At 41.6% G+C, this 20,539-nt stretch overlaps 1 protein-coding gene across 6 annotated transcripts in view; it reads left to right on the top strand.

Moving 5' to 3' along the window:
* Positions 1-409: 409 nt before the first annotated feature.
* The window catches only part of FERMT1 (FERM domain containing kindlin 1), a 48,105-nt gene continuing 27,975 nt past the window's right edge, over positions 410-20,539 (top strand). The window contains exons 1-6 of one of the 6 annotated variants that reach the window (XM_082359047.1): positions 410-706; positions 5,866-6,034; positions 7,900-8,133; positions 11,518-11,664; positions 13,098-13,311; positions 15,351-15,453. In XM_082359047.1, coding sequence (XP_082215173.1) covers positions 5,884-6,034; positions 7,900-8,133; positions 11,518-11,664; positions 13,098-13,311; positions 15,351-15,453 — 849 coding nt within the window. In that variant the 5' untranslated portion in view covers positions 410-706; positions 5,866-5,883. The other 5 variants (XM_082359044.1, XM_082359043.1, XM_082359045.1 and 2 more) reach the window with 5 other exon arrangements.

The raw sequence follows: 20,539 nt of genomic DNA, 5'->3' as shown, positions 1-20,539 counted from the left end.
CGTGGCCTTGGGTTCCCCCGGGGTCTTCCATCGTGCATGTTTGGGGTGCCTCACCCTTCTCAGGGGTTTACACCACCCTCTTACTCAGAGATGAACCGCTTTTTTTTCTTCCACCTGGCGACCACAGGTCCTCCAGGCTCTCTAGAGGGGAGGCGGTTGTTCTCGCCCGAAGCCGAGGCTCCTGGCGCGTGGACGCACCCCGGGGTGTGAGTGACTGGTACATCCTGAGGGCGGGGAAGTAGCAGGACCTTAATCACCGGGCTAGTCCCGGGCGGGCCTCGGGGAACCGGGAAACTGGAGGCGGTCTAAGAGAGGGTGGGCAGGATGAGAGGTCGCAAGAGGGGCACGGGGCTGAGCCTCCGCCGGGTTCTCCCCGCCCTCTCGCCGCGCGGTAGCCCGGCGACCACCCTTTGCCCGTAAAGTCTGCGGAGCGCCCCCTCCCCGGGCAGCGGGACCTGGCAGGCGGGGGCTGGGCGTGCAGGCGCCTGCCCGCTGTGCTGGCCGGCCTTGCCCCGGGGGCCGCGCGGGGCGGAGACTGGGCGGCGGGGGCGGGCGCCAGTCTAGGTGGCAGGTCCGCGCGCAGCCTTCTCCAGCCGAACCTCGCGGAGCAGCTGCCGCCACCGCGCGCCCCTGGCTCGGCCGGAGTGGCCTCTGGCCGGGTCTCCAGGGGGCAGCGACTCCGCACGCCGCAGGCTCCGGAAAGGAGGTGGGTGGCGAGGGGCCGGGACCAGGCGGGGAGGGGAGGCTGCGATGGGCACCGCTGGTTCCCGAGACCCCCGCCCCTGCCTTTCTACAGCTCCTTGCACTTAAATGGCTGCTGAATTAAAAACCGCGTCCTAGGCTTGTGACCACCTTCTCCGTCCTTGCGTATCTAGCTGCGCAAAGTAAACTCTCCGTCCAGCTGCGGGTACTGTCTTTATGGGGGTAGGGGGCAGGTTTCTACCCACCCACCACACTCTCCTGGGCCCCAGGACCCTGCAGAGCTGGCAAAAGACAGGTCAGAGGCCTTCGGACCCACTTACTCTGATCTTCCAGAGAAGCGTTGCGTCTATTTCCCCCCGTCTTTCTCTCTGTCTGCCTGCCTGCGTCTGTCTGTCTTTCTTGATTGAGTTTTCTATAAAGGACCCGAGGAAGTGGTAAACTGGGCTTCCCCAAAGGAAGGCAGGTCTGGTGGTGCGCTTTGCTTCTTGTTCTGGTCTTTAACTTAGATGTGCTTTCCTCAACAAGTAACAGCTTGCTGAACATGAGAAGTTCGCTCAAAAAGGCGCAGAAAAGATAGGAGAGGAATGTGGGGAAACCAGATTGTCTAATTTTAGCCAGAATTTCGTTGTAAGGGAATCACCATTTATTGCCTAAATGAGAAGTGTTTTGATTGCCCAGGTTAGGAAAAGAAAAAACCCTGTGTCTGATTGTTCACAAAACAAGCAGCAAGGAGTCACCTTAAAAGTAAGGTTATTTTCTTTATGTACAAAACATTGTAAATAACAAAACCTCAAATCATAGCATTTTAGAAATTGTAAGGATCTTAAAGTCAAATACTTCAATGGCGTGTTATGAGTTTGAGTTATCTTTATTGTGTCCTCACTGGGAAAGATTTATGTTAGTAGGAATGCTTAGTGAAGGTACTGAGAGTTTAGCTCAGAGTTTTAAGAGTTGTACAATATATCTTTGTAGCTTATTTTATTTTTTTTAAATTATTTTTATTGGAGTAAAATTGCTTTACAAGGTTGTGTTAGTTTTGGCTGCTTATTTATTTTATACATAATAGTTTGTACCTCTTAATTTCCTACCCCTATCTTGCCCCTCCCCCCTTTCCTCTCCCCACTGGCAACCACTAGTTTGTTCTCTATATCGGTGAGTCTGTTTCCTTTTTGTTATATTCACTAGTTTGTTTTATTTTTTTAGATTCCACATATAAGTGATATTGTACAGTATTTGTATTTCTCTGTCTGACTTATTTCACTCAGCATAATACCCTCCAAGTCCACCCATGCTGTTGCAAATGGCAAAATTTCATTATTTTTTTATGGCTAATATTCCATTCCACATCTTCTTTATCCACTCATCTGTTGATGGACACTTAAGTTGCTTCCATATCTATTGTAAATAATACTGCTATGAACATTGGGGTGCATGTATCTTTTCTAATTGGTGTTTTCAGTTGTTTTGTTTTATTTTGTTTCTGATATATACACAGTAGTGTAATTGCTGGGTCATGTGGTAGTTCTATTTTTAGTTTTTTGAGAAACTGCCATACTGTTTTGCACAGTGGCTACACCAATTTACATTCCCACCAACAGTGTAGGAGGGTTCCCTTTTCTCCACATCCTTGCCAACACTTGTTATATGTAGTCTTTTTGATAATAGCCATTCTGACAGGTATGAGGCAATATCACTGTGGTTTTAATTTGCATTTTCCTGATGATTAACATGTTGAGCATCTTTTCCTGTGCCTGTTGGCCATCTATATGTCTACTTTGGGGAAATGTCTATTTAGGTCTTCTGCCCATTTTTTGAATGGGTTGGGTTGTTTTTGCTTTTGTTTTTGTTTTTTAATTGAGCTGTATAAGCTGTTTGTCTATTTTGGAAACTAATCCCTTGTCTTTTGCATCTTTTACAAATATTTTCTCCCATTCCATGGGTTATCTTTTCATTTTGTTTATGGTTTTCTTTGCCATACAAAAGCTTTTAAGTCTAATTAGGTCCCATTTGTTTATTTTTGCTTTTATTTCATTTGCTTTAGGAGACAGATCCAAAAAAATATTGTTACAATTCAAGTCAAGGAGTGTCCTGCCTATGGTTTCTTCTAGGAGTTTTATGGTTTCTGGTTATATTTAGGTCTTTAATCCATTTTGAGTTTATTTTTGTATATGTTGTTAGAGAGTGTTCTAATTTCATTCTTTTACAGGTAGCTGTCCAGTTTTCCCAGCACCACTTATTGAAGAGACTGTCTTTTCTCCATTGTATATTCTTGCCTCCCTTGTTGTGGATTAATTGACAAGTGTGTGGGTTTATTTTTGGGCTCTCTGTTCTATTCCATTAATCTATGTGTCTGTTTTTGTGTCTGTCCCATACTGTTTCAATTACTGTAACTTTGTAATATAGTCTGAAGTCAGGGAGCGTGATTCCTCCAGCTCTGTTCTTCTTTTTCAAGATCGTTTTGGCTATTCGGGGTCTTTTGTGTTTCCATACAAATTTTAAAATTATTTGTTCTAGTTCTGTGAAAAATGCCATTGCTATTTTGATAGAGATTGCATTGACTCTGTAGATTGCCTTGGGTAGTATGGTCATTTTAACAATATTAATTCTTCTAATCCATGAATGTGGTATATCTTTCCATCTGTTTGTGTTGTCTTCAATTTCTTTCTTCAGTGTCTTATAGTTTTCCAAGTATAGATCTTTTACCTCCTTAGGTTGGTTTATTACTAGGTATTTTATTCTTTTTGATGTAGTGGTAAATATGATTGTTTCCTTAATTTCTCTGATAATTCATTGTTCATGTATAGAAATGCAACAGATTACTGTATATATATTTTGTGGTCTGCAACATTACCGAATTCATTGATGAGCTCTAGTAGTTTTCTGGTGGCATCTTTAGGATTTTTTATGTATAGTATCATGTCATCTGCAAACAGTGACAGTTTTACTGCTTCCTTTCCAATTTAGCTTCCTTTTATTTCTTTTTCTTGTCTGATTGCTGCGGCTAGGTCTTCCAATACTATGTTGTATAAAAGTGGCTAGAGTGGGCATCCTTGTCTTGTTCCTGATCTTAGAGGGAAATACTTTCAGCTTTTCACCATTGAGTATGATGTTAGCTGTGGGTTCATCATATATGGCCTTTATTATGTTAAGGTACGTTCCCTCTATGCCCACTTTCTGCAGACCTCCTCAAAGGTCACCATAGTCCTGGCTTAATAAGTGATCTAGTTAGTTTGAAGGGAGGAACTGAGTCCTGGAGCTAATTTTTCAAGTGGCTGTTGCAATTTGAGGGTGTGAGAGGAAGACCAGCATTAGCTGGATCTTGTTATGAATGCAGGGTCTCCACATCCACCCCAGACCTGCTGACTAGAACCTGCATGTTAATAAGATCCTGCTGAATAGAATCTGCATATTAATAAGGTTCTCAGGGTTCGTGTGCACTTTCCATTAGAGAAGCCCTTTCCTGGGCCGTTTGCATGCACAGATGTTTCTTAAAAACAGGCCTTATGAAAACATAGATTTCTCATAAGCTGTCTTTACCTAGCAAAGTGAAAAACATTTGTTGTCACTTAAATGACTGATTTTTATTTTAAATTTTAAAATAGCCAGGAGAGGTAGTATCATTTGCTTTCTATTTAAGAGAGAGCTGACATTTTTAAGTTCTGCCAATTTGGAATCCCAGTGTTCCTATTACCCCCACAGCACTCAGTTCTGATACTGCTTAGCTTCTTTCATCATAGTTCCTCCAACGAGGAGAACACTATGGGTTTGAAGTTCTCACCCCTAACTGTACTTTGAAGAGTGGGTTTGTATGTCTGTCACTCCTGTTTTAAATCTGTTGCTAAAGGTGTGTCCAAAAACTTAATTGATACACTTGTTTATCAACCTCTATATGATATAAAATGGTTACTCAAGTAAATCAAATATGTGGCAATAACTAATGACCTGTATCTCTATGTGCTTAAGATAAAACTACCTTATATGACTAGAAAAGAAACAATTTTGCTCTATTTTTATTTTTTGAATTTTCATACCAGAAGATGTCATCAGTATTTATGGGAGGAATGTAATAATACATATGTATATACATTAGAGATAAAGATTTTTTTTAATATTTATTTATTTGGTTGTGCTGGGTCTTAGTTGTAGCAGGCGGGATCCTTAGTTGCAGTTCAAGGGCTCCTTAGTTACAGCTCACTGGCTCCTTAGTTGTAGCATACAAACTCATTGTGGCATGCATGTGAGATCTAGTTCCCTGACCAGAGATCGAACCCAGGCCCCCTGCATTGGGAGCACTGAGTCTTAACCACTGCACCACCAGGAAAGTCCCAAGATAAAGATTTTAATTTCCTCTTTTTTTTTTTTTAATAAGCATTAAGTCTGATTTTATCAGCTTCCTCATTTTTAATTAATTATATTTATTTTTGTCTGTGTTGGGTCTTCGTTTCTGTGCGAGGGCTTTCTCTAGTTGCGGCGAGCGGGGGCCACTCTTCATCGCGGTGCACGGGCCTCTCACTGTCACGGCCTCTCTTGTTGCGGAGCACAGGCTCCAGACGCGCAGGCTCAGTAGTTGTGGCTCACAGGCCCAGTTGCTCTGCGGCATGTGGGATCTTCCCAGACCAGGGCTCGAACCCATGTGCCCTGCATTGGCAGGCAGACTCTCAACCACTGCGCCACCAGGGAAGCCCTTAATTTCCTCTTTTAATTTCCTTTTTTTAAGTCAGTTCTATTGACGTATAATTTGCATACAACAAAATACATCAAAGTGTACATTTAAATTCAATGCATTTTATTGTATACAAATTATACTTCAATAAAGTTGATTTTTTTTAAGTGTCAAGGATTGCCATGATTTGTTGCCTATTGCTAAAATAGTTCAGAGAAGGTCAAGAAAAGTCAGTAGAGAAGGATGGATGCACTGGGCAGGCACAGAAAATAGCCAGGTGGACCTGGGAGGGTGGAAAAGTGAAGTACATAAATTTAGAAGGCTTAAGATCATTTTTATAAGACTTTTTGTCTTTAAAGTTAAGATGCTGAATTTAATATCAGGAACCCTGCGGCATTTTTGAAGACAGGGCTAAAATGGGGGAAAAAAGAGTTTTGCTCTGCAAGGTCTGGTTGGCGAGTCCCAGCATCCTTCTGATCTGTCTGCCTTTTTACGCACAGACACCTGCATTTGCCACAATGCTCTCATCCAGAGACTTTGCGTCTGCTTCTTGGGAACTCGTGATCCAAGTTGACCATCCAAATGAAGAGGAGCAGAAGGACGTCACACTGAGAGTGTCTGGAGACCTGCACATTGGGGGAGTGATGCTCAAGTTAGTGGAACAGATCAGTAAGTTGCTGCTTCTTTATGGTTTCTCTACATTTGAAACCCTCTCTGTTGCATCACCACTAAATGGCTGAACTGGATTGTCTGACCATCTAAATTTTTTTGATCATCCATCTTGTAATGGCCCCTGCCTGCAAGAGGAAGAGAAATGGGAAGACCTGAAGGAGCCCAAACCACCCCCTGACCCCCAATGTGAAAATTTGAGTCTTTGGTGGCAAACTAAAGCTCCCCAGTAGGTGTAAAAATCTATTTGCACAAGAACGGGACCCCTTCCATGGTGACTTTAGACCACACCTGGGGCCTTAGATTATTGTGTGATTCTCCGTTAATGCTTGATTGCTCCATGATGCAGGCGGCCTGGTGCCAATGTGTCTTTTAACATTGTCCACCATTTGCTACTCACCCTGTTTAAAACAAGGAAAGAAGTCTTCAGGGTCAGAGTCTTCACATCACGAGTCAACATGAGGTACCTAGAATTTAATAATGTTCTATTTTCTTTGTATTTATTTTTTGTCTTCTACTTAAGACCACAGATGTTGGCTTGTCATTTACACTAGTGATATAAAGTATTTTTAAGTAAGCTTTCATTGGAGTATCATATACGTACAGAAAAGTGCACTTATTATAAGTGTACAGTTCAGTGAATTTTCACAATCTTAAAACCACCACCCAGATCAAGAAAGAGAACATTACCTGTTCCCCCACCCAAGTCCCACACCTAACTCCTCCCAGCCACTGCCCCACCAAGGGTAACCACTATCCTGAATTCTTACTCCATAGGAATAATTTTACTTGTCTGCAAACTGTATATAAGTGGAATTATACAGGATAATATACTCTTAGGCATCTGCTTTCTTTCCTGCCACATTATGTCTGTGAGATTTAACCATGCTATTGCATATAGTTTGGGTTCATCGATTCTCATTGCTGTATAATATTCCATTGTATGGTTATGCCACAGTTTATCCATTTACCTGTTGATAGATATTTGGATTGTTTCCATTTGGGGGCTTTTACAGATAGTACCTGTCTTTTGGTGACTATACAGTACATGCATTTCTAATGCGTATATAGCTCAGAGAAAAATTACTGAATAGGACTTTCCAAAATAGTTATAGCATTTATACTTCTTCTAATAGCACTGAGAGAAAGGTTTTCTAATCTAAATAGAGAGAAAGAAAGAGGGAGAAACTATTTTTTAAGTAAATAAAAATACCAGTGGCTCTTTATTTAGCAAAATAAAAGATTGAATATTGACTCTAACATTGGCAAAGGGGAAAGATTCAACCTAGATGCCAAGGGGCATTGAAGAAGGAGAAGAATTCAATGTTGATGCTACCATTGAGAGAGAAAATATTCAGCTCTGATTTCAGTGTAAACACTTTGGAAATTGGGAATATGGTGGAACTAATAAGAGATGGACATTCTGAGAAGAGTGAAATGTCAGCTTCCCAGTACTTCTGCGTGGAATTTGATTGGGAGCTGTTGATACTCCCTTGTGGAAGGATTCATTTCTATTAGAGAAATAATCTTGATTAAACAGAGGTGATGCTCCTGGCCTTCCCAGAAAGGACCATGACACCAAGGGACTTGGGAGAAGAGAACTTTAGTATTTCATCAGGAACAAAAATTGTATGTTTCTCTTCCTTTCATAGTATTTAAATATAAAGAAGGTAAGGTTCAGTCTGTCTTCTACCTGCCCCGCCTTAGGGACTTTGACAAGAAGCCAAGAATGATGAAACCTTGGGTTGTAGGAGGAGGTGGGAGCTGAAGACCAGCGTTGGCTTCAGTTTTGCACACAAGGGACTTGACTCTGGGGTGCGAGTGCTCACTCTCACTTTACTGCACTGTGTTCTCCGTTCTTGCAGACATAGCCCAGGACTGGTCAGACTTTGCCCTTTGGTGGGAACAGAAGCACTGCTGGCTTCTGAAAACTCACTGGACCCTGGACAAATGTGGGGTCCAGGCAGATGCAAAGCTTCTCTTCACCCCTCAGCATAAAATGCTTCGCCTCCGCCTGCCCAATGTGAAGACAGTGCGACTGCGAGTCAGCTTCTCGGCCGTGGTCTTCAGAGCGGTCAGCGACATCTGCAGAGCCCTGAGTGAGTTCCCGCAGGCACCTGCGCCCTCTGGACTCTCAGCAGAGGAGGACAGGAAAATACGTGCACTTCTGCCAACAAGCAGTTGGCTTTACAGAACTCGTCCCTTATTAGGAGCATACTTTTCAAGCCCAGTTCTGGAGACTTTAGCCATTTAAGTGAAGTTAAACCAAATGGAACATTATTGGAATAAATCAGATTCACTTCCACAAAGCTTAAAACTATTTAAAAAGAGATTTGTAAACAGAAGAGACAACCCCATTAAGATTTCCCACCCAAAACTCATTTCTCTAAGCCATACTGAAATCATCATTATATTTAAGACAAAAAAGAGTTCCATTAAATTATTATCACCATAGAACCGATATGTCTATATTGTTTTTGAGATAATGGTGATGCAATGTCTTAATTGTTTCCTTAACATTTGGCTCCAGTAAATAACTCTGTCTGCAAACATCATTTGTGGAGTTTATTTTAAGCAGAAAAGTCCACTTAATTATGGATCAGAAACTTTAACAGCCATTAGAGACAACACTGTCCAAACCATTTCTTCTTCCTGGGACTTCCATAATAGGAGCAAACCCTGGGTCAGGAAGGTGTTCTTATTTTATATTTTTTGAAAGTGTGTAGGTATATTCTTGAGTTCCAAGGCAAAGATTTAGTATTTGAACACAGTATATACAGTACGTGAGTGAGTGATCTATCTCCCCATTAAACTGTAAACTGCTCATTCATTCCTTCAACAAATATATATGTATTGGTTTGGCAGGCCCTGGGATGAGTGCTAGGGATGGGTTAAGCAATAAAAATAGCCCAAAATCTCTGCCCTCCTTGAGCTTACATTGTAGCATACAGAGACAGAAAATAAATCATGTAAAAAATAAGATGTTAAAAGGAGATAGGTAGTGGAGAAAAAAAGGAAAAAGTATAATAGTGTACACAGGATTGAGAGTGCCAGTGTTGGGTAGTGCAGGCTGGTATAGTATTAAATAAGGTGAAGACAGAACCATTTCTTGAGCATGTCTGTGTTCCTAACACCTAGGAGAATGCCTGGCACACGTCAGCTGCTTAGTAACTGGTTGTTGACTGAGCAAATGAATGGAAGCTTCCATTACAAAACATAAGTTCCAGAATTGTCCCTGATGCATGGTGAGCAAATGACAAGTACAGGGCGCCTTGCTTTCAGTAATATTCTAATGAAAATTTGAAGACAGAGTGAATGAGGAAATAAAATTCTACATTTCACACACCACAGTTGACTGGAAGCACACATTGTAGCTGGGGCCGAAAACTTGAAGTTTTGAAATAAACAGAAACATTCATACATTCTTTTCTTTTCCAGATTATACCTTCATGGTAGTTCTAAAAGGCTCAACTTGGCATTTCTAATAAACCCTTTTTTTTTTTTTTTTTTTCTTTTTGACCATGCCACATGGCTTGCGGGATCTCTGTTCCCCAACCAGAGATTGAACGCGGGCCACAGCAGTGAAAGGGCCGAGTCCTAACCACTGGACCACCAGGGAATTCCCTAATAATCACTTTTTATATGTGACCAATTGAAACTAAATCAAATTTAGCACTAGGATGATTTTTTCCCTCGAAGAAAAGACAAGACACAAATCTTGGGCTTGGAGATATCGATGTTTTGTTTTGTTTTGTTTTGTTTGTAAAGCTTCCACTGCAAATTTTGATTCATCTCCGGGTTTTGTGTATAAATTATGCATTTGGAATGGTCACAGGTGTGTGTTGCAACCTGACAGTCAGGCTTGGTTACTGGGAGGGAATCGAGCTCAATTGCCAGCCTCAGCCTCAGCACCAAGCAGTGTTTGAACCAAGAGGTAGGAGGACCTATAGAATCAGTGCATTTACCTCCAGGAAAGCTGCCCAGAAACTCTAACATCCACATTCCTTGGCTTTTACCTAGGATCATAGCAGCCCAGTGTGTTTATAAAGTTATCAGTTCTGGTTGGAAATGGCAGTTATACGTATATTTGATTAATGGAGGAAAATGGGGACTATCTTCTTAGTTTGAGCACTCCAGAAGCAAACCTGAGATAAGAATTCAAGTACAAATATTATTTATTTGGAAGGTGATGCCAGGAAACACTGGCTGGGAGTGGGAAAGTGAGACTGGGAAGAGAAGGCCACTAATGAGCAAGTATCACTGATCAAGTCACACTGTGGGCAACTGGGGACCTCTGGGAGGCAGTGTGGACATGTCTTGGAGCTGTGCCACCCAAGGGGCAAGGGAGCTAGGGTGTTAATACACCATTCTCATCAGTCATTGAGTCATCGAGGGCTGTTCTTGGGGAGCGTTAATTCTCTGAACTCATGTGGCCTGTTGCATCTATATCTGAGCAGTGTGGACTCTGGCATCCAGAGCAAGCCCTTGGGTAGAGAGACACATCCTAGCTGCCATTGGAAGGGGGTCAGAGCGCACTGAAATGGTGATGGCTAAGGGGTGGGCAGGGCACCTACTGTGTCTGCCTCGGGTATGAAAGTAGCTGTTGGGCAGAGAAAGGCTCTGAAGACCGCTGGTCCATAAAGAAAAAAGGTGGGGTCTTTGGTTGTTGCTTAAAAACCTAAAAACAGAAAAGGAAGGAAGGGAGGGAGGAAGGAAAGAAGCAAGGAGGGAGGGGAAAACGTAGTAAATAGATGACACAAGCATAGCGAAATGCTGAGAGCAGTTTAAGCAGAGTGCCGAGCACAGGAAGGAGCCACTATACTATTCCCTTCACATTGGATATGTTTGAAACATTTTCACAGTAGATTAAAAAACAAACTAGAAATTTTCCTAGACTGAATCTCCCTCAACTATCTGACCCCCACACACACCCATTTTAGGAGTCACTTATCCCCTTCAGTTTCTTCAAAAGGAATGCGATTTAGTTCCATTTATTTCTCAGGAATTTCCTGAGAAATGGTTTCAGATGCCCAACATGACTCTGAGTCTTAGAAGGAATTTTCTTTTTACTTTTTGCATTTCTTCTTTCTTTTTATTTATTTATTTATTTATTTAATTTATTTATTTTTGGCTGTGTTGGGTCTTCATTGCTGTGTGCAGGCTTTCTCTAGTTGCGGCGAGTGGGGGCTACTCTTCATTGCGGTGCGTGGGCTTCTCATTGCGGTGGCTTCTCTTGTTGTGGAGCACGGGCTCTAGGTGCATGGGCTTCAGTAGTTGTGGCACTTGGGCTCAGTAGTTGTGGCTCACGGGCTCTAGAGCGCAGGCTCAGTAGTTGTGGCACACAGGCTTAGTTGCTCTGCGGCATGTGGGATCCTTCTGGACCAGGGCTCGAACCCGTGTCCCTGCATTGGCAGGCAGACTCTTAACCACTGCACCACCAGGAAAGCCCTCTTCTTTCTTTTTTATATTTTTTTATTTTTTAGATATTAGAAGAGCAGAAGAAGTTTCCTTGTTAAAGCCTTCTGGTGAATATTTTAAAAAGAAGAAAAGAAAAGAAAAAAATAATAAGGAGCCCATAATTGAAGATATTTTAAGCCTGGAATGTTCTCCAACAAATTCAGGTCCACCAGGTAAGATTTATGATAGATGTTTTGTTGTTTTAATTCATTATTAAATCCAAGAATTTCTTAAATTCTTAAGTCCCAAGAACTCTCCTCCCCTCTGCTCACCTTTCTTCTCTCCCCCAAACAAAGAAGGACTAAAATTGAGGATTCCAGTGATGAGGATAGAATATCCAACTAATTTTAGAACTAAGAGAAATTTTTTGACAAGGTATGTTGTATGGCTCATTATTTTAATTGTATGTATTAGGTCGCTGATGAATGTAAAACTTTAGTAGAATTGGCCATGAATTTGTGGGATAAAGGAAATTCGTTAGATCACTCAGATATACTTCTCTTCCTGATCCTACCTTCATATGACTCTTTCCTGAACTCAATTTAAATTTTGCATTGGGCGTGTAACAGGAGGGGCAGTAAAAATTCTGTAAAGGCATCATCCTTTTATTTTTACAGTCGTACATCAGAGATATTGCAGACCACAGCAATAAAGCAAGTCACACAAATTTTTTTTGTTTCCCATCTCATATAAAAGTTTACACTCTACTGTTAGTATTAAGTGTGCAATAGCATTATGTCTTTAAAAAAATGTACATACCTTAATTAAAAAATACTTTATTTCTAAAAATGCTAACATCATCTGAGCCTTCAGCAAGTCATAGAAGTAACATCAAAGATCACTGATCACTGATCCCCATGACAAATATATTAATCATGGAAAAGTTTGAAATATTAGGAGAATTACCAAAATGTGGCACAGAGACACAAAGTGAGCAAATGCCATTGGAAAAATGGCGCCAATAGACTTGCTCAACACACAGTTGCCACAAACCTTCAATTTCTAAAAAAACAAAAAACCAGTATCTGCGAAGCACAATAAAATAAGATATGCCTATATATAAGAATTAATCTCTAGCTTGCTTGCAACTCTGAGGGTTTCTTGCATAGTATATTCCAATGCAAAGAATGAAAAGGATTATTTACGCTTTCCTTATGCAAATTAGAGTCAGATGATTTATAAACCATCAACTAGCTGGGTTCTTAAAATTGTAAATACTGTGATTTGTTTAGGGGATTTGCCAAAGAATATAGTGTATGCATGCATTCTGCAAGAGCTCCAGTTTTCTAATAGTGCCAGAACTCACCACCGAATAGGAGAATTTTGAATTATTGAGAAGGAGATAGTCCCACATCTGTCTGGGTTGATTTTGGAAGTTTTTACAGCCTATGAGTTCCCAAGCTTCCCAGGAGCTAAATATTCAGACAGGAGTTTTACCTGTGTTTAACTTCTCTCCCCATCACTCATGACTCATCTGATTATTTTAAATGATAACAAACATTTAAGTTCAAAATCCATTTTAGTACAAGCAATATTGGTAATTATTTTTCTAAAGATTCCTACCCCAAATCTCATATCCTAGTTCATACTCTCCTTTGCTTTGCAGTAAGTCCTGGCTTATACAGTAGAACCATGACCCCCACATATGACCCCATCAACGGAACGCCAGTGTCATCCACAATGACTTGGTTTAGCGACAGCCCTTTGACTGAACAAAACTGCAGTATCCTCGCATTCAGCCAGCCCCCTCAGTCACCAGAAGCTCTTGCTGACATGTACCAGCCTCGGTCTCTGGTTGACAAAGCCAAGCTTAACACAGGGTAAGGACATGACTTCGTTTTGCTTCTTTGTGAACTGATGTTGATATAGTAAGAGAGATGCTGCAGGGATGGGGGAGGGGGGTGTTTCATTTTTAAGTTAGCATGCCTAGGGATTGTATACTATTCACAAAAATCAGTGCTGATTTTAGCAACAAAAGGGAAAAATGCAGCCTTTCATCATTTCAATACATTTAAAATGTGACAACATTTATGCACTGGGTTAATTCAATGGTTTACCATATGTGAATACTAATTCTTTGCCCATACACGTGTGCAAAGTGTATTTTATGGAATGTAGAACAGCTTATAAGTGGGTTGGTCCCCATGGAGCAGCAGAGGAGACCCAAGGTGGCCTCACTGTCTTTCGTAGAGCACTCCTTCTCCATTCTGCGATCCAACGAGTGAGTCCTTCAGCGTTTGTTTGAAGTGGTCTCAGAAAACACAATCTATTTCTCAAACCACCATCTATTTCACTCCCTGCTGTCCACCAAGCAAAGTCAAGTTTGTTAACAGCACTCCATTCCCTGTGAGATCTGGCCCCGAAGATGTCCATCTGTCCGTCCTGCTGTGCTCTCATGCACCCCATCCCCCCACGTGCATGCTCACTCTTCTGTCACCGCCTCATCTCCAGCTTTTCCCCTGCTCCAGAACCCTCTCCTTCCCTCCTCCTCTACCAGCCCATCCCTGTTTGTCCTTTAAAGCCCAGCCACATACAGACTCCTTCTCAGATGTCACCATTCAAGATCAGTCACTTCCCTTGAGTCCTGTTCTTGGCTCCAGTGTTACCTTGTTCCTTTAGTATGAGGCTTGGTTACCCTACTGGACTGTCAGTTCCTTTAGGTTGGAGACTGAATCTTGGTTATTCTTATTCTCCCAAAAGGGAATATATAATATGTAATAGAATATTACATATATAAGTATATATAATCAATATATATAAACATATATAAAATAATTGATAGAAGTTCAAGCCATTTTCCTTCAGTGGTATTGGATGCCCCTCATTCCCACCTTGTTTTGTTGTTAACTTTTCATCACCCCTCACCATTGCCAGTACTTATCTTTCAAACTCTAGAATTGTGCTACCCAGTACAGGAGTCACTAGCAACATATGGACATTTACATTTATGTTTGAATATAATTAAAATTAAAATGTGGCACTAGCCACATTTAAACCTTCAGTAGCCACGTGTGACTAGTGGCTACTCAATTGGGCAGGGCAATATAGAATATTTCCATCGTTACAGAAAGTTCTACATAGAACTTTCTGTAAGATAGAGCCAGTTCTGGGTTGGACTATCTGGTGTAGAAGTGGTCAGCAGTCAACAAGTACATGCAGCACAAGTACATGCAACAGTCAGCAAGCGCAGATTCTCATTCTGGCTCCACCACGAGGCATGTGACCTTGAACATATCACTTAATGTTGCTGAGGCTCATTTTCCTCATCCATAAAACTGAGAAAATAAGAACTGCCCTGGGGGACTTCCCTGGTGGTCCAGTGGGTGAGAGTCTGCGCTCCCCAATGCAGGGTGCCCGGGTTCGATCCCTGGTCAGGGAACTAGATCCCACATGCGGCAACTAAGAGCCCGCATGCCACAACTAAAGATCCCACGTGCCGCAACTGAGTCCGCATGCCACCACTAAAGATCCCACGTGCCGCAACTAAGACCTGGTGCAGCTAAAATAAATAAAATTAAATTGTAAAAAAAATTAACTCAAAAAAAGAAAGAAGAAGAACTGCCCTGGCTCCTTCAGTTGGTTACTTTAAAGTGTCAGTGAGAAAATATATACATACAAAAAAGCACTTGGAAAGCTGTATGAAAGCTGTATGTATAAAATGGAGATATAAGCTATTATCAAGTCATCTCCCTTACTGAGTTTTGGTTATATTACTTACCCGGACTTTGTTCAAGGGTGTATGTATACACACGTATACATTTAGATATACATGCATATGTATATATAAACACATTATATAATACTATAATTATGTGTGTAAAATTGATTGACTTTTAAAACTCATCCTGTTGTTTTCTAGTTGGCTAGACTCCTCACGTTCCCTTATGGAACAAGGCATCCAGGAGGATGAGCAGCTGCTGTTACGATTTAAATACTACACTTTCTTTGACTTGAATCCCAAAGTAAGATACTTTTTCTCAATTCTGTCTCTCCTTTTTTTTTTTTTAATGTGAATGCATGAAAGTGTAAAATTGAGTTATTTAGTTTTCAAAATTAGGATTAATTTATGTAACCTTCTGTTTAGCTCTGTAAGGTTAGACCAATAAATGTATACTGGTCTCTGGATTTTCATCTGTTTGTCTCTAGCGAGCATGGTAGGCTACCCCTGAGTTAGGGGAGTCTCTAAGGGTCTTCACTCATGGCATATGCTGCCCCTCTCCATTCACGGTGAAGCAGAAACAAGAAGAGAGTGGCTCACAGAGTTGGAGTCCTTCATGCTTAGGAAGGAGGGAGTTGTCAGGGCCCAGGTTAAGAGGGGAGGGGTTTTGGCAAAGAAGCCAGGACCTCATGATAGCACACACCTGGCTCCCCACTGCGGTGCTGAATGAGTCTTGGGCAATGAGACAGAGGGATCATCTGGATAAATAAAGACCCCAGCTGGTTGCCAACTCTCATTTTAAGTGCACATCTCCCACCTGAAGTTTCCTAGGACAGCTGAATGGTGAAATAACTCCTCTGAACATCTGCCCCTTCCTTGTCCCAATTCTCCCTTTTGTAGAGTTGTGAATTGGCACTTAAAATGGCCCAAAGTAGAAAACACACACTGGGTCACCAGTCCTCTGAGTGCACAGCATGATTGTATCCTTCCCATCCCAGTTCCGAGCTGACTGCTCTTCTTTGATTACCACCGGGCACTTGTCCAAGGGGCCTGCCTCGGGTCGCCTTTTCTGCACCCATCCCTTCCTCATCCACGGCAGTGTTTCTGCCTCTTGTGTCACTGTCTCCTCCTTGGTCCTCATTTTGTCTGGGCTCCAGAGGCCCATCTGGACTCCCACTGCTTACCTAACTGGCATCTGCTTCAAAATAAGCCCTCTTCCTTGTTTCTGTGGAGCTCTTGCTCAGTCTTTGGTTGAGATCCAGCTTACTGCCCATGGGCCTAGCTTGCATCTGGAGTACATCACTTCCAGTGAATCATGGTAAGAAAGCAAACTTTGGCTCTTCTTTGATAAAACCTTCAGGAGAAATTACTGTTATGGCTTCTCTTAACCAATTGTTTTGATTTTCTTAAGGGCAGTGTGAATTATACAACTATTCAGGTTTTCTTTTTTGTGTTGCCTGCTAGAACCAAATCTTTACATTTTCTGTGACCTCATTTTTTAGCCTCATTCCTGACTCAGCTTTACTCTTTCCTTGACTAGTTCCTAGGTAACTTAATCTACCTTGTTGTATGCTATCTATTCTAATAAACTGCCTTAAATTTTTTTCTGAAACTAGATAACACATAAATAAAACATACTTATGCATTTTCTAATTGCTAAGTCAGGAATGTGGCCCCAACTTATCTCTTCAGACTTGTGCCCCTGTTGTTTTATTTATTCATTTGTTTATCGAACAACTACCGTGTGCCAAGAACTAAGATAGAAGTTGAGGGCCCAAAACTGCTGGATGTTAGAATAACGTTTTCAAATTTATGAAATAAAATACATAGGATTACAAAATGGAACTATATTGAACTATAGTAACCAAAATCTTTTTCAAAATGGATGTAAGTAACATATCTGTTTAATTAGTTGATATCAAAGTGATGATGAATGTGAGCATTATTTGAAAACAGCAACTGTGATGCAATATGAAAAATCTGTGATTCTGGTAGTCATGAAGTCATAAGTGCTCTGTAGTACTGCGGTTTGTGGCCTACATTCACCATGGAAGGAAATGCTAAATTTCCATTAAGAGCCATTGCAAATAGAGGTGTAGGTTTTCCTAATCCAGGCTTATGGACCACCTGATTTAGCCTCCCAAATCCAAGAATCGCAGATTCAGAAACCCTGCCCTAAGATCACATTCAGGTCTTATTCCTTCCAGAAAGGAGCTTTTCTCTACTCTTGGTCACACTGGCCCTTCCCTCCTCTGAGCCACAACTGAGTGTAATTTCAGGACTCACACCTCTAATTGTACCACATTCATGGATTTTCTCTACAAATAAACTGCAAACTCCTTGGAGTTAGGGAGCATTTCTGATATTTCCTTTACTCTCAACCCCTACGTGCTGCAAGGATGCTGGGAGAGTCAGACTTTCCTAGTCGCCTGCTCCAGGATGGGATCAGCTGGTCCTTGGAGACCCTCCTATCAATTTCCTTGCCAAGAGATTCCCCATTAAAACCCTTGCTTTGGCAATTGAGCTCAATGCTCAAAGTAAACTCAGTCATCTACTGCTTAAAATAATAGTCAGGAACATGTAAGTGACATCACAGTCAAGGAATTCAGACATGGCAGATCATCAGCATAAATATCAAACATGGAGGGGCAGTGTTAAAAATGTGTTGTCTAAAAAGTGGAAGATTAAAAGGAATCATACTTCCAGAAGGGGACAAGAACCCGGAAGGCAAAGGTTACTAGGGCTGTTGTCCTAGGCTCTTTGCCTCCAGCCCCTGCTTGCTTAATTGGTAAGGAGTTCTGTGTCCATAGCCTATGAACAAAATGTATCTGAATCTAACAGCAAAATAGCAGCTGTCAACCCAAAGGTGACAGGAAAACTCAAGCTGGTGGGATAGGACTTTGGGGTGCAGGATGATTCCCCAACCACTCTAGAGTTGTGGCAGCCCTCCCTTCTCTGCCCTCCTAAAGTACAGAGTGCTATAAATGAAAGCAAGTTTAAGGCTCCTGGGTAGAGGGATATAGAAACTTAAGATAGAGTTTGTGCTTTCAAAGAATCTACAATCAAATCAAGAAGAGCAAAGATAGCACCCATGAAACCACTGCAAACATACAAGGTACCCTACATTTAGGAGTTAAATCATATAATAGGACCAGGGAGCTTCTCTTCTCTGGCTTTCAGAGGAGAGATCCAAGCAAGCTGTAGAGCTGAGGCAACAGGCGCTGATTAAAATCTCAGATGTATGAAAGTACTAGAATACATTTCAAATATAATATACTTTAAAAATGCAAAATCCAGAATCCATAAAGAAAAGATTGGTACATTTTAATTAAAAAATGAAAATTTTATGCATGGCAAAAAACTATAAATGAAGTTAAAAAAAAGTCATTGCAACACATACTACAAACAAAAGGCCAGTCTCTAATATATCAAGAGCTCTTCCAAATCAATAATAAAATACCAACAACCCAGTAGACTAATGAGCAAAGGATGTGAACACATAGTTCATAGAAAAGGAACCACAATGGCTCTTATAAGGTCTTATACTGGCAAAGATCAAAAAGTTTCATGCACTATCTTAGCAAGAGTGTGGGGAAACAGGCTCTCTCATACATACACTGCTTGTAGGTCAAATTAAGAATTAATCTAGCCTCTGTGGAAGGCAATTTGGCAATATCTATCAGAATTACAATTCTGCATGGCTTTGACCCAGAAAATCCACCCCTCGATATTTATACCACAGTTATACTCAAATATGTGAGTTGATATGTCTGTACACAAGAACAGTTATTACATTATTTCTTTTAGGGAAAAATTGGAAACCACCTAAACATCCATCAATAGGGAACTGGTTAAATACGTTATGGGCCATTCATATAGTGTTGTTTTGTTTTTTTTTTTTTAAACTGTTGAGTTTAATTGTCTTTTTTTTTTTTTTTAACTTTGGGTTTATTTATTTATTTATTTATTTATTTATTTATTTATTTAGGGCTGTGTTGGGTCTTCGTTTCTGTGCGAGGGCTTTCTCTAGTTGTGGCAAGTGGGGGCCACTCTTCATCGCAGTGCGTGGGCTTCTCATTATCACAGCCTCTCTTGTTGCGGAGCACAGGCTCCAGACGTGCAGGCTCAGTAATTGTGGCTCACGGGCCTAGTTGCTCCATGGCATGTGGTATCTTCCCAGACCAGGGCTCGAACCCGTGTCCCCTGCATTGGCAGGCAGATTCTCAACCACTGCACCACCAGGGAAGCCCTCATACAGTGTTTTGATTAGGAAGAATGAATCAGCTTTCTTTTGATGGGGAGCATATTCAGGGAATATTACTGAATGAAAAAGAACAAGGTACAAAACAATCGGTAGAGAAACTACACTTTGTGGGGAACAAGGAAAGGTAAGAGACTGACTTTTTATTGTACACCCTTTGTCCCTTTTGAATTCATTCAAAATGAATTCCATCATTATATACTCTCTTGCCCCATTTAAGTGCACTTTTTTTTTTTTTTTTTTTATAATGAGAGCCTCTGGGAACTACAGTTTTGTCTTTTATTTTATCTTATTTATTTATTTATTATTTATGGCTGTGTTGGGTCTTCGTTTCTGTGCGAGGGCTTTCTCTAGTTGCTGCGAGCAGGGGCTACTCTTCCTTGTGGTGCGCGGGCTTCTCATTGCAGTGGTTTCTCTTGTTGCAGAACACAGGCTCTAGGCACACAGGCTTCAGTAGTTGTGGCAGATGGGCTCAGTAGTTGTGGCTCGTGGGCTCTAGAGTGCAGGCTCAGTAGTTGTGGCGCATGGGACGGGCCTAGCTCCGTGGCATGTGGGATCTTCCCGGACCAGGGCTCAAACCCATGTCCCCTGCATTGGCAGGAGGATTCTTAAGCACTGAGCCACCAGGGAAGTCCCAAGGCACATCAGTTTTAATAAGAGGCCTAGAAGATACTAAAACTTGCTATCCAACTGGGGACTTCCCTGGTGGTCCAGTGGTTAAGAATCCGCCTGCCAATGCAGGGGACACAGGTTTGAGCCCTGGTCCGGGAATATCCCACATTCCGCAGAGCAACTAAGCCCGTGCGCCACAACTACTGAGCCTGTGTGCCGCAACTACTGAGCCCGCATGTCGCAACTACTGAAGCCCGCACACCTAGAGCCCATGCTCTGCAACAAGAGAAGCCACCGCAATGAGAAGCACGCGCACCTAAACGAAGAGTAGCCCACGCTTGCCGCAACTAGAGAAAGCCTACATGCAGCAATGAAGATCCAGCACAGCCAAAATAATTAATTAATTAATTAATTTTAAAAACTTGCTACCCAAGTTTTTAGGGAATCACTTAAGAGTGATTAGATCCAAATAGTAATCCTTTCCTGAGAGCATGAAAACTATGGGAGGTAGGTTTTG

This window comes from Balaenoptera borealis (assembly GCF_965194805.1).
Source record: "Balaenoptera borealis genome assembly, chromosome: 16".
NCBI classification, from domain to species: Eukaryota; Metazoa; Chordata; class Mammalia; order Artiodactyla; family Balaenopteridae; genus Balaenoptera; species Balaenoptera borealis.
This window is presented reverse-complemented; position numbering and strand designations above follow the sequence as displayed.